Source organism: Pogona vitticeps, chromosome 4 (genome assembly GCF_051106095.1).
Source record: "Pogona vitticeps strain Pit_001003342236 chromosome 4, PviZW2.1, whole genome shotgun sequence".
NCBI classification, from domain to species: domain Eukaryota; kingdom Metazoa; phylum Chordata; class Lepidosauria; order Squamata; family Agamidae; genus Pogona; species Pogona vitticeps.
Window position 1 is genome coordinate 79,257,050 of NC_135786.1, and position 15,612 is coordinate 79,272,661.

The 15,612-nt window shown below is 39.6% G+C and overlaps 1 protein-coding gene across 3 annotated transcripts in view; it reads right to left on the minus strand.

Annotated features, from left to right (window-relative positions):
* NEGR1 (neuronal growth regulator 1) overlaps positions 1–15,612 on the minus strand; it is a 600,158-nt gene that overhangs the window by 323,665 nt on the left and 260,881 nt on the right. For all 3 annotated transcript variants that reach the window (XM_020795257.3, XM_020795256.3, XM_078392980.1), the window contains exon 2: positions 9,232–9,464. In XM_020795257.3, coding sequence (XP_020650916.1) covers positions 9,232–9,464 — 233 coding nt within the window. The remainder of the gene's footprint in view (positions 1–9,231; positions 9,465–15,612) is intronic.

Sequence of the window (15,612 nt, forward strand, 5' to 3'; positions counted from 1 at the left end):
ATACTGCCTTTCCTCATAAGGAAATCTAACTGTCATTGTAGTTTGATTTTTGCTCCTAAAGAGAACTTCTTGGAACAACAGTCTCTATTCCTGGAAATTCAGTCATTTACATTAACAGAAATAAAGGGAAAGATTTATATGACACTGTATAAGTTCGATAGCCTGGAACTCCTATGTATGTTTATTCATGCCTAAGTGGAGTTTCACTCCCAAGCGAACGTGCAACAGACTGAAGCCTCAATGCTTTTAGCTGATTCTGGATAAAGAACAGCATGAAAGGTTTTTCCAAACATAGCTGCAATTAAGCTGTCATTACCTGGAATAAAACTCAGACTGTAAGGAGAAAATATATGCTGGTGACTATTTGTGTCAGGCTTGAAGGCAGTTTGTTTAAAGGGGGGAAATTTGCAAACCTAATTCCATCTAAGGAACAGAGTGGATGCTCAGCATGTTAATGAGGGCAGACTAGACAATAAGGTATTTTGTGGAGTCATGTGATTCCAGGTATGCTTTAACAAGTCCTTTCTACCTTGGTTAGAATAATTCTCCACAATACAGAAGTGTAGTTAAATAAATGCAGATAAAACATTGTTGTCTGTTCGTTCTACATGCAGCTGAAGGCTGACTCACCAAATACTTTTTTTTTCCTTAGCCTGTTCTGGTTTCAGCAAGGACATTAACATTCTTCACTGTGATCCTGAGAATCTCAAGTGCCATCCCTCACCGTGTTGTGATAAATACTGCCACTATCGATTATACTGATCATGGAACAAGTGCACTGACACCAAGCCGGGGAAGTGAAGGCAAGTAGAAACATAGGCCTGTGCCTCAGAAGCTGGAGTATTCCCCAGAAGGGCTGTTGTACTGAGCCAGATGGATGGTCCATCTAGCCCAGATTACAATTGTGACTTCATGAACATACATTCAACTATGCATTTAAAGGATTGTGCTGTAAAGTTATTTCCAGTATGTGTGGCCCTACCACAAGGCATGATGGTCCTACACGCATGCACATATTTGTAAAGATTCTGATTTAAATTGGTTTACATGATGGACATTACTACCCTGTGAAATGCAGCTGATAAGTGCTAATGATAATTACCTCAAATACTAATAGTTAGGAACCTTAGGTTGTACTTGGAATTTCAGATAGCATAAATGCCATCCTTTAATAATTATGCGTAATGTCAACTACGGATACATTTCTCCTCTGTTTTTGACACCAAGGTTAATTGCCACTGCACTTCTACTTAGGTTTTATACATATCTAGTTTGCAGGCATTAAACATTGCAAAAAGAGATTCCTAAAGCTATAGTATCACATGAACCCTGAAGAACTTTGCTCAAACAAATATTTCACTGCACAGTCCTAAAAAAAATACAGTTTTGTTTGATTGATTGATTGATTGATTGATTGATTGATTGATTGACATTACAATGGGAATTTCTGAACAGGCTGCCATTAGTGAGCATGTATGTATTTCAATCAAATGTGAGGCAGTTGCAAAAAAGAGAAATTCCATACTAGGAATCATTGCATAGAACAATGAAATTGTCAATATTATGAAGCTTTTATACAAATCTATAGTGTGACAATGCTTGAAAGCTTTTGTTCAACTTGTGTGTGTGTGTGTGTGTGTGTGTGTGTGTGTGTGTAAGAGAGAAAGACAGAGAGAGAGAGATAACTAGAGAAGGTGCAAAGAACAGCAACTAAAACAATCAAGAGACTGAAAAACTTGTTCGATGAATAAATATTACTAAAATTATCTTAGAGGGAAAAAGGCAAGAAAAGGAAGATGAAATAAAAAATTATAAAATTATGGCTTGGATAGACACAGTTTCTTTCAACAGTACCACATATGTAATCTAATGAAACCTGACTGATAGAAGGTTCAGGAAGTATTTTATCACACAGTGTACAGTTAATTACAGAATTCTCCGTCTCAAGACCTGACAATGGCAGCTTGTGCAAGTGATTTTAAAAGAATATAAACCAGGTAACTGCACATTTGAAAGCTGCTGCAGAGAAATGGAAAAGTTTTGTTAACCTGCCTAGTCATGTGGCTGCTCACATGATGGTTATGTAATCATCCACACAACCAATCAGATAAGCAGACCTTCGTATATCATTGCAGCCACTTCCGTTTCCATGTTTGCAGTTATGTGTGCAGTAAACTGAATAGGATACTGGCCACAAAGTGAAAGTCTTTTTTTAAAAAATACATATCATGATGGTTACATGCTACCTTCAAGTTCACGATATCAATTGTTAGACAGCAACAAGATACTGCCTTCATGTTCTACTTGTAGGTCACAGAGAGGCATCTGGGTGGCTGGCGTATAAAATTCAGATGCTAGATACGCCTATGGGCTGATCAGTAGGAGACTTCTTATGTTCTTGTATAATTGCGAAGTAATAAGTAGCTGAATTAGGGCTGTAGTTCTGTAACTTGGGGTTCCAGATATTCCTAGACTACAACTCCCATAAGCCCTCTCAGCAGAGCTAAGAGCCAGGGTATTAGAATTGTAGCCAAAGAATATCAGGGATCCCAAGTATGGAAACCATTGGAATAGGGTAAATGAAAAAACTTTACCAGTGCCATCATGCAAAGACCCTAGTCAGGACCCATGTAAAGTATCTGAATATTTTCACCACATGCGTACATTTTTTAAATACATGTATAATGCAACCAGCAAGGAAATTTATATATGGAGAATTGCCTTCTGCCCTTCCTCTCCGCATTTTTTAAAAATCTTCTCTAAATAGCCATGCCCAGTGGCATCAGTGTTTTACAACTTTGCAGTTTGCCTAAGCAATGTTTGATGAATATTTACAAAACGCATCCCACCAAGAATGATGCCCCAAAGCTACCTGTCTCCTCCTCCTCCTGATAATCTAATTATCATTTTGCTGCTTTAGAAAAGAGATGAAGAGTGGACATATTTACAGCTAAAAGCTAAAAGCTTTCTTCTTTAAACTCTATTGAGTAATAATCACATTGTTCAATTTCCTTTAACCACCTTCCACTATTGCACCATACACGGTGATCTCCCAAGTTCAATATTACTAGAGAAATAAATGAAGCAATAGTGGAAGAACAATAACCTTTGGTGCTATGGCGCAAGAACTAGCATTCCTTAAAATCAAAGCATTCTATTTCTGCAGAGAGGGGAGTGGAAATGGAAAGACCACAGTCCAGTAGAGAGCTCTTTACATACCCTAAGGCCTCATAATGTGTGAGTGCTTCAACCTCTCCTAACTGTGTGTTCACTTGCAGCCAATGAAATATCATCCATTGTGGAGGGCCAAGTTTAGCCAGAAAAATACATGCGGTTTGGCAAGCTCAAGGTCCATATAATCGGTCCCTGCCATTACCAGTGCAAGTAGGATTGGTTTAGTACAAAAAGTTTAGTATAAAGAGGTCTCAATACAAAAAAAGTCTTGGCCAAGACCCTGGAGAGTGCTAAGCAAGATGAATCAATGGTCTGCTTTGGGTTAAGACAGCTTCCTGTGTCAGTTGTGATTCTTGCCCTTGCAAGCACCCAGCTCAGTCAATGAGGGAGATGTCACTAAATCACAAAGCAGTACTTTTGCAAACAAAATATTTACTCTTTTGCAAATAGACTATTCACACAAATGTATCCTTTCTTTATGCATTGTACTGCATACTTCGTGGTTGAATCTTTTTCTTTCTTTCTTTCTTTCTTTCTTTCTTTCTAATTGCACATATCTTTGCACTATATTGGGCCTTCACTACAGAGAGCTGAACTGACAGCATGAAACGGCATCACATGAAAGCTATGGACAGCAATCAGATGGTCTCAGCTTTTTGTCACTGCCAAGCAGGGCCGCTTCTGCACCGCAGATTGCGAGATGAAAGGCTTCCCTCCTCTCATTGCTAATTCCAAAACCACCTGTCCCTCTGAATAGTTAATGAGGGCAAACAAGCACTGGGAAATGGATGATCATTGAGATGGTTATTAAGAGCCAGTTCCAGTCCTGTGGAAAAAATGCATATCTGCACGGCCAGTGCCCAATACATAAATGTTCCAGGACCTTCCAATAATTGATTTTCATTGTATCTACAAAGCTATCATGCAAATCACAACCTTCAAATATGCATCTGAGCTTGCATTGACGAGGCAAGGATGAAAGAGTTTTTCTGAAGAAGAACGGTATGCTGCTTGACAGCTTGTTTTTGCATAATGATCATAATCTCCCTGAAAAGAACATTGTTTTCAGTGACATTTACTCTCTTTTCAGACTGACCCTGTTTGGTGTAATGATATCTGTCCCACTTGAACTTCATTAATGCTTCCATGAACTGGTTTAAATGCCAGTCACTTTCAAAGGAATAATTACATTTGCACACAGCTGTTGGAAGATTTCTGGCCCTGTGCAGGCATTTGGGAAAAGGGTCAAATCAAAAGCAGGAGCAGGAAGAGAGTTCTAGTCCCACCCTCTGCCTTCCCATGTCTCCATGTGAACAAGGGCAGTTGGAAAGGGGGGAACTTTATAGCTACAGGTAAAACCTCTCCATGCAATTGGCATCTCTGATTCCTCCATAATCCCTAATTATATGGGAAGACCCCATGTGTAAAGAGGCTGTAGAGGAGACATCAGTAGACAAGGATGGGACTAGAACCATTTCCCTGCTCATGCATTCAGTTTCTCCCCTTTTTGATCACTTAGCGTAGGACTTTTGAAAGGAAGACTATTCTCTGCTGCCTGCATCCAGCTGCCATGCCCATTTTCCTTGGTATGTGGAGAGTTCCTTGCCAATGTTGTGTGATTGCTGAAGGCAGAGTGTACTGTCCAACAGGAGTCCCTCCAAGCTCCCCATGGATCCCATCCACAGGATTTTTGTATGCAATAGACATTCAAACCATGTGTCCCCTATACCAGAGGTTGTCAACCCCCCGGTCCGCAAGCCCCCAGTGCCGGTATGTGGGCTTGCCGGAACTGGGCTGCGGATACAGATCTCCCCCTGCACACAGTGGGCGTGTCACATTTGCGGGGGGGGTCACACCAGTGGTGGCCATGTCACGCTCGTACAGGGGTGTGTTGCACCTGCGTGCTCGTGTGACACACCCATGGTGCACATGGAGCCCGCTCCCCCCCAGCCAGTCCGCTGCCCCAAAAAGGTTGGGGACCGCTGCCCTATACTGCATAAATGCTACATTGGCTTTCAGTTTGGGGCCTAGATTGATTACTATGGCAATATATGATCAGAAGTGAGCCAGAGGTTGGATGTTAGATTAACCATTGTGCCTCTAGGGCGAAGAGCTAGCCTGTGTAGCCATGGGCAAGCGGCACAGTCCCAGGCTGCCTCCAGAAGAAAGGAATGGTAAACCATTTTTTTGTGTGTGTTTTGCCTAGAAAACTTTGGAAAGGGTTGCCATAAGTCAGAATTGATTTGATGGCACACAATTAATATTTATTGTAAGCCCTATTGAGTTTAATGAGATGTAAACACAGTCTACATGGTAGGAATGGAAGACTTATGATTTTTCATAGGTTCCTGAACAACTATCATCATCCTTGGCCATTGATTATGCCGTCTGGAGCTGATGGGTTTTGGGGCTGGACAACATCTGGAGAGCCACAGATTCCTCCTTCCTAATGTTTACGGTTGCACCTTTAATATATTCAATCTTTGGGGACCCACATATTGAAAGAGCACCTTCTATTTCCCCCCCCCCAGCCCACAATCCTTCCTGTTTCCTTAGGCCACTGAAAGAGAGAGACCTTTAAAAAAAACTTCAGCAAAAGTATGTTTGGTGAGTTCATGTGACATACAGCTTTTGCAGATTGGACCCCTTCAGTTTGGAATTCCCTTTTTTTGAGATTCAGGATTAGTCCCACTCTTCACTGACATTTTGATGTCTTGTCAAATGTATTTTGTTCTAAGGAGCCTATGGTTGCAAAATACTGTATACACATTTTGCTCTCTGCATTTTGCAGCTATTTAAGCTGCTTCTGCTGCAGATGTTGCTGTATAGATGTGCCAGGATTCTATTATGCTCACATAACTCTCACTGTATCAGATCCTTAAGAGGATGCCTGACTCCACCAAGAGTCCTGCAGAGATATACAGGCATCTTGGGCAAAGATCAGAAGCCAATTTGTCATTTAAAGGGTTAATCCCAGAAGGAAACACACCGAATCAAAATCCACCTGGGTATCTAAGTATACAAGCCCTTTCTTTGTTGCATCAATTGCAGGCTACTTCACCCTTATCATGCTTTATTTATCTACATGGCTTCTATAGTAGTCCATATTTTTTTAAAAACGGCAAGTTCAAAGACAATAAACATTCTTAATAACAAAATTGTATAAAGTAAAAAGTGCTGCTCAGCTTCCAAGCATTTACAGATATACAGAAACACATTTCTAAAAAGGGCTCACTCAGTTGTACTGCTAAAATCTTTGTGAAGTCCATTTGCAGTTTAATTTTTTCACTCTCCATAGAAAGGCAATATCCTAAACACATCTAAGTGAGCAATCTTTATATAGTGTTGTTGAGACAGCAGCAGTTTCTTTGTACATATACTCCAGAAATCCCAATGGACTGCTGAAAGGGTTTAGCAAGGCATGCCACGGGCTTGAAACCCCTGTTGTGATTCAGCATATCTATACTCATAGATATTTACACTACAGTGGTGCCTCGCTTTACGATTGCCCCACATTACAACAAATTCGCTTTATGACCATCTTTTTGCGATCGCAGTTGCGATTGCAAAATGATGGTCTAAATGGGGGAATTCCACTTTGCGATGATCGGTTCCCGAACCAGGGAACCGATTCTTTGCAAAACGATGATTTTTAAACAGCTGATCGACGGTTTCAAAATGGCCACTGGGTAACTAAAATGGCTCCCCGCTGTGTTTAGGGACAGATTCCTCACTATACAGGCAGCGAAAATGGCTACCGCTGGACGGTGAGTTTTAAGCCCATTGGAACACATTGAAAGGTTTTCAATGCGTTTCAATGGGCTTTTTATTTTTGCTTTACAATGTTTTTGCTTAATGGCAATTTTCCTGGAACAGTTTATCACTGTTAAGCGAGGCACCACTGAACGTGAACACTAAATAGGATATTTGACTATTGAGACACAAATGCAGATATTTGGGTACGGCTTTATAAGTAGTTATGTCCACACATTTGGAATATATTTTATGCATGCTTTTCAACTATGTCCTTATTTCCAGATGCATCCACGGCATTATCAATATGTTGATTCTGGAGCACTAAGAGCGTCCAGCTGTAAACAGGGTTGCATTCTAGACTGAGTGATGTCTACCAAAATAATCTGCCAGAGAAGGTTGTCTACACATCCTTAGAATGCTTTGAAGAAGCTTCCTAACAAGGATTCTGTAACATGGTTTAACCATGTTCCTATATCAACCAAGGCAGGCAAATATCAGATCCAGGCTTAATTTGATATCAGTGCAGGCATTCTTATGATGAGTCTAAGAGATAGACAGCAAAGCTGAGCTTTGGCCCTTTAAGTGATGTTTCTTTACGAAGCAAGAAAACATAATTGGATGCTCTACTTCTTCTCAAGACAGGACTTTAGTGAACAGTTTGTGTGTCTTTAATACAACTACAGCTTTTTTACCCACAATCATAATTAAGAAAGGTGATATACAGCTTACTGAAAATGATTTTGATTGGAAGCCTTATCTTTCTACCTCCACCAGAAGGAAACTGTAAACTGAGAAATTTGCTACAGTTTTTAATTGTTCTGACGGAACAGACAGGTAAGTAGTACATAAGTAGATGCAACACACCGAGACCGCTCTGATTGTGGGCAAAAATCTGTGCCTTGCAAATTACTTTTAGAGAACGGTGACACAGTGAACTGAGTTTTTCAAAATAAAATAAGATGCTGAATTGAACCACAAAATAAACTAACTCTCCAGCTACTTTCTCATTTTATTACTTGAAAGAAAATGTCTGGACGGACCTAATGATAAATAAGATCATCAAATTGGCTAAACCTTCTTAACAACTCACTTAAAGAAACTGTAGGGCACAAGATACCATATCTCTTCAGTACCTTTTTCTGGTTATTGTGACATAATGCCATCTAAAATATGTGTGGCAAGCAAGCAGACTGTGGAGGAACAAAGGGGAACTTGACAACAAATGAAATCACTGACTTTTATACAGTACATAGAGGGGAAACCATCAGTGCACCTCTGTAGGCTTCCTTTCAGAAGGAAGTCTGAGTTTTGTGGGCCTCCATATAGGGCCATAGCCTGAAAAACAAGACTATCCTCACACTTAGCACTTGGATTAAGGCTGAAGTGTGAATTTGCAGACTATCACGGCTTGAATCCTATTGGTGTTTGTGTAAGGTTCGTTTAGCTTGCTGCAGCTAATTGTACCCAATTGACAAGGCACCAGGGTGCATATCAATTCTGAAATTTGGTAAGTAACCAGACATGAAACTGAACCACATGCCAGCGTCTTGTAAATTAGCTACAATTAGCTGCACCAAATTAACACAAAACTTATTCAGACACTAGATTCTGACCACTGTATCACTTGCTTTGAAGAAAGATCACTGATAATAACAAACCAACAACTAGTGGGCATTTATACACAATGATTTTGTTTCATGCTATCTCACAGAGTTTCCATGTGTTTGGACTCCATACACATTAAAAGGGACTAATCATGTAGCCATGCTTTTTTAAATCACTGTAACTGGAATACAATGAATTCTGGAATTATCATATTTTCTCTCCAGCACTGCCTTTGTTCATTAGTGTCAATATTTATACATTCAACTCCTCTACATATCTATCACCTGTTCACACTATTTCATACCTCTTGCAAGGCAAGTTTATGAGTGTTCATGGTACGATTCACATGTTATTGCTGACAATCTCAGACAAATTTTGTGAATGTTTCAAAGCCCTGATATAATATAATTGCATGGCATAGGTGAAATCAATCTGGGAGTCTGAACATTCACATGGAACTGCAAAATTCGCATTTTGTTTTTTGTTATAATACTGTACCCATATTTTAAACAAAAAAAATCAATTAACACATTCATTCCTATATTCTAACTTGAAGGGAAAAAATGTCAATAAGAAAAAAGAGACAAAGAGGAATATATTAAATATTTGTAAGTTACATCACATCATGTCAAATAGATTTCCTCTTTAAAACAGAATACTTCTCACTTCTAGTTAGTATGAAATTGAATGACATACCTTTTACTGTTAAGTGCACCTGCATTGTTCTCGGTGTGTGTTGGGTCTGGACTGAACAGGTATATGGACCATCATCTGACACATCCACATCCTGTATCTGGAGGCTGTACTCCCTTTTATTTGCTGTTGCAATTGAAACTCGAGGATCTACTGACCACTTGTCCCCTCCTGCAAAAATTATACTGGACCGATTCAGCCAGGCACCTTTTGAAGCTCCATCTTCCAAGTAACACCTATAGATTTCAAAATTCAGAAACAATTAACTAATTAATGTTTGTTTGAAAAAAGATCTTGTACATTTCTTCGTGATTTACACAATTTCTTTATTTACTTATTTGTAAAAGGTAAATCATCTGTTAATAAGGCTAAGAAGCCTGCCTTTAGATAACAGAAATGAACCATGTGGGTTGCATTCAGATCTGTAGTTTGAATGCTGTTTGCTACCTACATTTGTAAGACTAGAGAAAATGAATGCAAGAAAAAAAACTATTTGTGTGAGTTGTAAAACGCAAATTTAGGGGTTCCATCTCAGGAGGAACATCTAAAGAGCTATTGCTCTTCTTATTGTCAGAAGCAAAGAACTGGCCTAAAGGGGTTCAGAAACATATTACCCACATTGGAGAGGAACAGAAAGAGAAGATCTGGGGGTATATCAATACTACCAAAGACAGTAATTTGTATCCATAAAATGTACAGTGATTTGTATGGAGAATACCGGTATGCATTTTGTTGCCTTATTACAGATAAACTGTGAGAACCATAAGAGCACAAAGCCGGAGCTTTACTCATACAAACAGCCTGTTCAATTTTAGCAATGAGCAGTACTCCAGTCCAGCTGACAGACTGTTGCCTCTCTAAACTTCATTTTGAAAATGTTCTGCTACAAATTGAAGAGTGGTTCTTTTAAATGAGCACAAAGTACAGCCACAGAATGAAATACACATCCATCAAAAAGGGTCTGACAGAATCTCTACGCCATCCCTCAGGGGTTTGAACGCAGCACTGAAGATTGCTACAAAATCCCAAGCTGAATTCAACCGGGTGAGTTACTACCAACAGTATGAAACTAATCAGTTCAAAAACATGGAACAAGGTATATTGTAGAATCTAATTTGCAGCCAGTTTCATCCTCCCGCCAAACCAAAATCAAGATGAGTCTTCAAAGGTTGGTATTAAGAGAAAGAATTTATTTCCATATTTAGTTTTTGGAAAAAAGATGTACAGCCTGACTTTAAAATAAAAACCTTAATGCACTGTAATATTAAAATATGTAGCATTAAGATTTTAAATTAATATTGTACAGCAATTATGAAACTCTTTACAATCTTCTAAGAACTCTGTTAATCTATTAATGATTACTTGTAATTAAAATTTTATTATATTGATACACTAACACCAAACTGAGAGGGATTTCTAATCTTCTATAAAAACTGGCAGAAAGATTAATTACATCTTTATTGAATAATTCAGCCCATGATGATAGATGAAATGATTGGACAATTCCACCAATGATGCATTTTTTAAACAAAGCCCTGCGGCTAAATGTTACAAGAATGAAAGAAAATATCTGTTAGTTTTTGCTAAAGTAAAAAATGGCACAGAGAAAAGTACACGTTGTTTTACAAAAATGTGTTGCAGTGAATGTAGTTTCCTTGACTAAGACTAAGAGCCTGTCCACATTTCTTGAAAAACCCACAATATGTAGCGTTTTAATTTTAGCTAACTCAAGTCATGTGTTTTTTTAGTTGTTTCCTGCATTCCTACTGAATAATTGAAATGCTCCTGGCGCTACAGTTCAGAAAGGGCTTAAGGAGGTTAAGAAGACCACGTGCTAAATTAAACAGCCCTCTCGTGGCCATTTATTTTAACTCGCTTCCGAAGAAAATAATATGAGTCAGAGGAAAATAAATATGCACTTTTGAATTCAAAGTGTGAACGTGACATTCAGCGTGGTTTTTAACACAAGTCAAAGGCCAGGATTTTTGGCTGTCTGACTAGGCCCTATGTTAGGCACCATATAAGAATAATCATGATACAGAACAACACAATCCAAGCATTCTGCTAATTCCCAGAGTTCAGTATCCCTCAATAGCAGCATATGTGCATGTTCAAATGCTCTTTTCCCCTCTTGAAAACATCTGGCACAAGACTGTTCCACGTTTTTCATTTTTTCCCCACTGACAAGACTTTCACATCACCAGCACTAGGAGAAACAATATCTGGTGGTGGTTTCAATGAGCCCCACACTGAAATCCCTCCATGCCGCTGTTAGCCTCAGATACAGAGACAGTATGAGAGTAGAGTAAAAATGTCTGCCAAATTCTGGTGTAGGCTGAGGTCTCAGAAGTGTTTTCTCCTGAGTGTGAAAGTTCTTTGTTTTTCTGTTTCTAGGAGAGTGAATACGTTAAGGTGGAGCATGTGTCTCTGTCCACAATGCTATGCTATCTTTGGTGGGTTTAATGAGCCATACGAAAAAATAATGCATACTGTGCAGAAAGCAATAAAAAGGGATTTTAAGAAGTCTTTCAAATTTAGCAGCTAATGACAATTACAACTTTACCAGATTCTTATGTATCGGAACTGTGAACCAGCAAGTATCTATTGCAAAGATTGTGCCTCTGACGATCTGCAACCCTATGAAAACTTGACTTCATTGAACTGTGCACGATGGCTGTATCTCTGGGCAGCAGCTTCCTGTTTGCAGTATCAGCAGAAACAGGTCTATAGGGTAAAAAGAGTTTGCTTTCACTGTGCAAAGAAGAAAAGAGTGTGACACCTTTACTTACCAGAAGAGCTTGGAAAGCTGAATTTAAAAGTTGCAGTTAGAGTTCCAAATGCTCCCAAGAGCTAGTTACCATTATAATTCAGTATTTAAGCAAAGCATTACCTTCCTGTTTCCAAAAAACTAATGAGTATAGTTATTTTTAGTTAATTTTACTTAAAAATCTCTATTCACGGTTGATTTAGGATGATTTAACTCAATACCTGGAAGGACCCCAGTGAGAATGACAGGAGTACTATATTTTTTTAAATTGGAGTAATGATCTCTAAACAAAACTAATATTTTTTGTTCATTTTGAGAACCTAAACATCCAAATGTAGCAAGCACAGAAAGACTATACAGTTGAGCAGAAAGACACAAACAGGCCTTCTAATCCTTGAAAGCATGTGGAAAAAAGCAGCCATTGTCATATTGTGCAATTTGTGTTATTTGTGCTAAAATTATTTCCATCGTTTTGCTTAATTTTGCTCAGTTGGTGCTTATCTGTTAGAGACTTTGGGAGTTGAGGATGGTAGCCTGAACAGGTTTTAGTGCAATGTTTCCAATGTTTGACTGTTTTAGGTTTATCTTATTCATTCATTCATTCATTCATTCATTCATTTATACCTCGCCCATTGTGTTTCATTTTAAATTGTTTTAAATAGCTTATGCTTTCAAATTATTTTATACAGCTTTGTAACCCGTCCTGAAATCCTTTAAAAGGAAGGAAAGAAAAAAGATTGATTTACATCCTTACTGCTAAATGTTCCTACACCTGTTGAAGACTTAAGAATGTTGTAGTCACTGGAATTGAGAGTAATTTTAAAAATGGGAGACATGGGAGGGGTGAGGGAGATTTCAGCTTCGTTTTAAATAACATAGACTAAATATGTGAGATCTTCCCAGTCTGGGTTTTGCTGGGTTTCTCCACGTTCCGCTCACATATTCTTCCTGCATTTGTTTCGTGTCAGGTTTCAAGACTTTGATTTTTCTGCCTCCACTGAAATGCATGAACATTTTTTTTTGTATTTTCCTCATGGGGGTGTTAAATTATGCCCTTGAACTCTTAGAATTTTCTCCTCCAACCTCTGGCAACTTCCCTCCCTCCTGACCAGTTCTTTAAAAAGGCTTTTTGTAGTCTAATAACCCACTCCCAGAAACCCCTTTAACCATTACTAATTTATGATCCATTTCCATATACATTTAATCTGAATTATGCACTTCTTCCATTGTCTAAAGTGTTTTTGTGCATAGTTTTTTCCAATTGTATCTATTTTAGCCATTCATATTTTAAAAACATATTCATCATTTTGTGAGCATTTTATTTCTCTGAAAAGCCCTGAAATTCTCACAAAAGCATGAACTCTGGGCATCAGTTCAGGCAAAGTGTATTTCTTCTAACAATGAGTCTTGGGAGGTGCAAAAATTCTACGTTCATCAAGCCTGTCAAATCCAACAAAGACCGACAGGTTACCTACCTGTAATTGTAATTCTTAGAGTGGATCTTTGTGATTCACACCCTGGGTGACTAAAAAGCTGTCTTACCCGGAGGCAGGGTGCCACGCCAAGCTAGAGGCTAGAACAGCATGCCCAAAGGGTGGATCAGACTTCTGCCAGAGATCAAGTATATAATGCTGGATGAAAGTGGATGGCTTTGCCCAGGTGGCAGATGCGTAGACGTCTGGAAGAGGTACGCCACATAGGAATGCCATAGACGTCGCCACTGCTCTGGTGGAGTGAGGACAAATTACCTTCGGGACTGCTTTGCGTACCAGCTGATACATGAGGTGAATGGTTGAAGCGACCCATCTAGATATAGTTTGAGATATCACCTGACAACCTTTAGTAGGTGGTTGGTGACTTATGAAAAGTAGAGGTGAACACCTGAAAGGTGGGTGTGTTGGACGTAAAAGGCAAAGGCTTGCCTAACATCTAACGTATGGAGGAGACTTTCTTGAGTTGTGGATGGTGACAGGAAGAAAGAAGGATGGATAAATGGCTGAGAGAGATGGAATTGAGATATGACTTTGGAGAGGAAAGAAATATCCATGGATAGTCTGACTTTGTCTGGAAAAAAACTGTAAATAAGGATAATCATGACATAAGGCCGCTAAATCACTAGCTCATCAAGCTAAGGTGATGGCGACGAGGGAAACTGTTTTAAAGGTAAGTAGCTGTAAATCAGTTGAAGCTAAAGGCTCGAAAGGAGCTTTAGTGAGTTGTTGCAGTACTAGCATTAGTGACCATTGCGGGGAAGGCAGGCGAGTATCTGGGTAGATATGAGATAGACCTTCAAGAAAATGTTTCAATGTTGGATGCTTGAAGAAATCAGTGGTTGGAGAGTTAGGAGTCTGATAAGAAACTATGGCGGAGAGGTAAACTCTCAAGGAAGAGAGGGAAAGGCCGCTAGACTTGAGATGAAGCAAAAAACATAGAACAGTAGCAAGTGATGGGTTGATAGAACGCAATGAAGAAGCTTCAGTAAAAGATTTGAATCTGTTCCAATTATACAAGCAAGCCTTTCTAGTGGAGGGCTTCTTTGACTGACGGAGGATGTTCATTAGTGAGGAATCCTCCACGCTGCCAGGTGCAGAACAGGTAAGTCTGGGTGGAGTACTTGGGCATTGTTCTGCGTGAGGAGATGGGGCAGGCGAGGGAGGTGGTGATTGTCTGATGAGAGATTGTGAAGGATTGGAAACCAGGGTTGTCATGGCCACCAAGGGGCTATAATGATGGCATCGGGTTTGTCTTGTTGTAGGTGAACCACAACCTTGTGAAGAAATGGGAAAGGCGGGAAAAGGTTAAGTGAGAGTTTTGGGCCATGAGCCGACAAATGCATCTCCTTGGGAGTGTTTGCCAATGCTGGTTCAGGAGCAGTATCATTTGCACTTCCAATTCACACGGGAGGCAAAGAGGTCGAGAGTTGGTCTGCCCCATCGTTTGCATAGGTGAAGAAAAACTGATTGGTCTAACTACTATTTGTGAACTTGAGGGTTTGTGTGGTTGAGTAGATCAGTCAAGTCATTGTCATGGCCGGCAATGTGTAAAGCCATGAGGCAGATATGATGTTCTAGGCACCACTCCCAGAGCCAGACTGCTAAATAGAGGAGACTTGGAAAGTAGGTGCCATCTTGTTTCAGAATATAGTACATTACCGTGGTGTTGTCGGTGGCAATTTGTACCATCTTGCCAGCAAGGAGATTTCTGACAGTGGTGCCTTGATTTACAACCGTCCCGACATACGACCATTTCAAGTTGTGACCAGATCCAGCTGCAAAATTTTGCTTTGACTTGCAGCTGGAGCTTTGAGTTGTGATCAAAAGAGGCAGGGGGAAAAGGTGGGTAATTCAAATTAGAGGGCTAACTATTGGTCGGCGAAGAGCTTGTTTGTAGTTAGAGTGTGTGTGTCAGAGGAGCCAATGGACTGTCTGGTGCTGCTTTCTGGTTCTGAGTAAGTATATTTACAGGGTTTTGCAGAGTGGGTTTGGGCTGGTGGGGGGTTATGTTTCTGTGCTGTTAATTTTTTTGTGTGTTTTGGTGTGCTTATTCTTTCAGCCCCAGTGCCTTCCGATGGGGCTTGCTGTGTTGTTTATTTTTGGGTTTTTTAAAAGCCCCAGTGC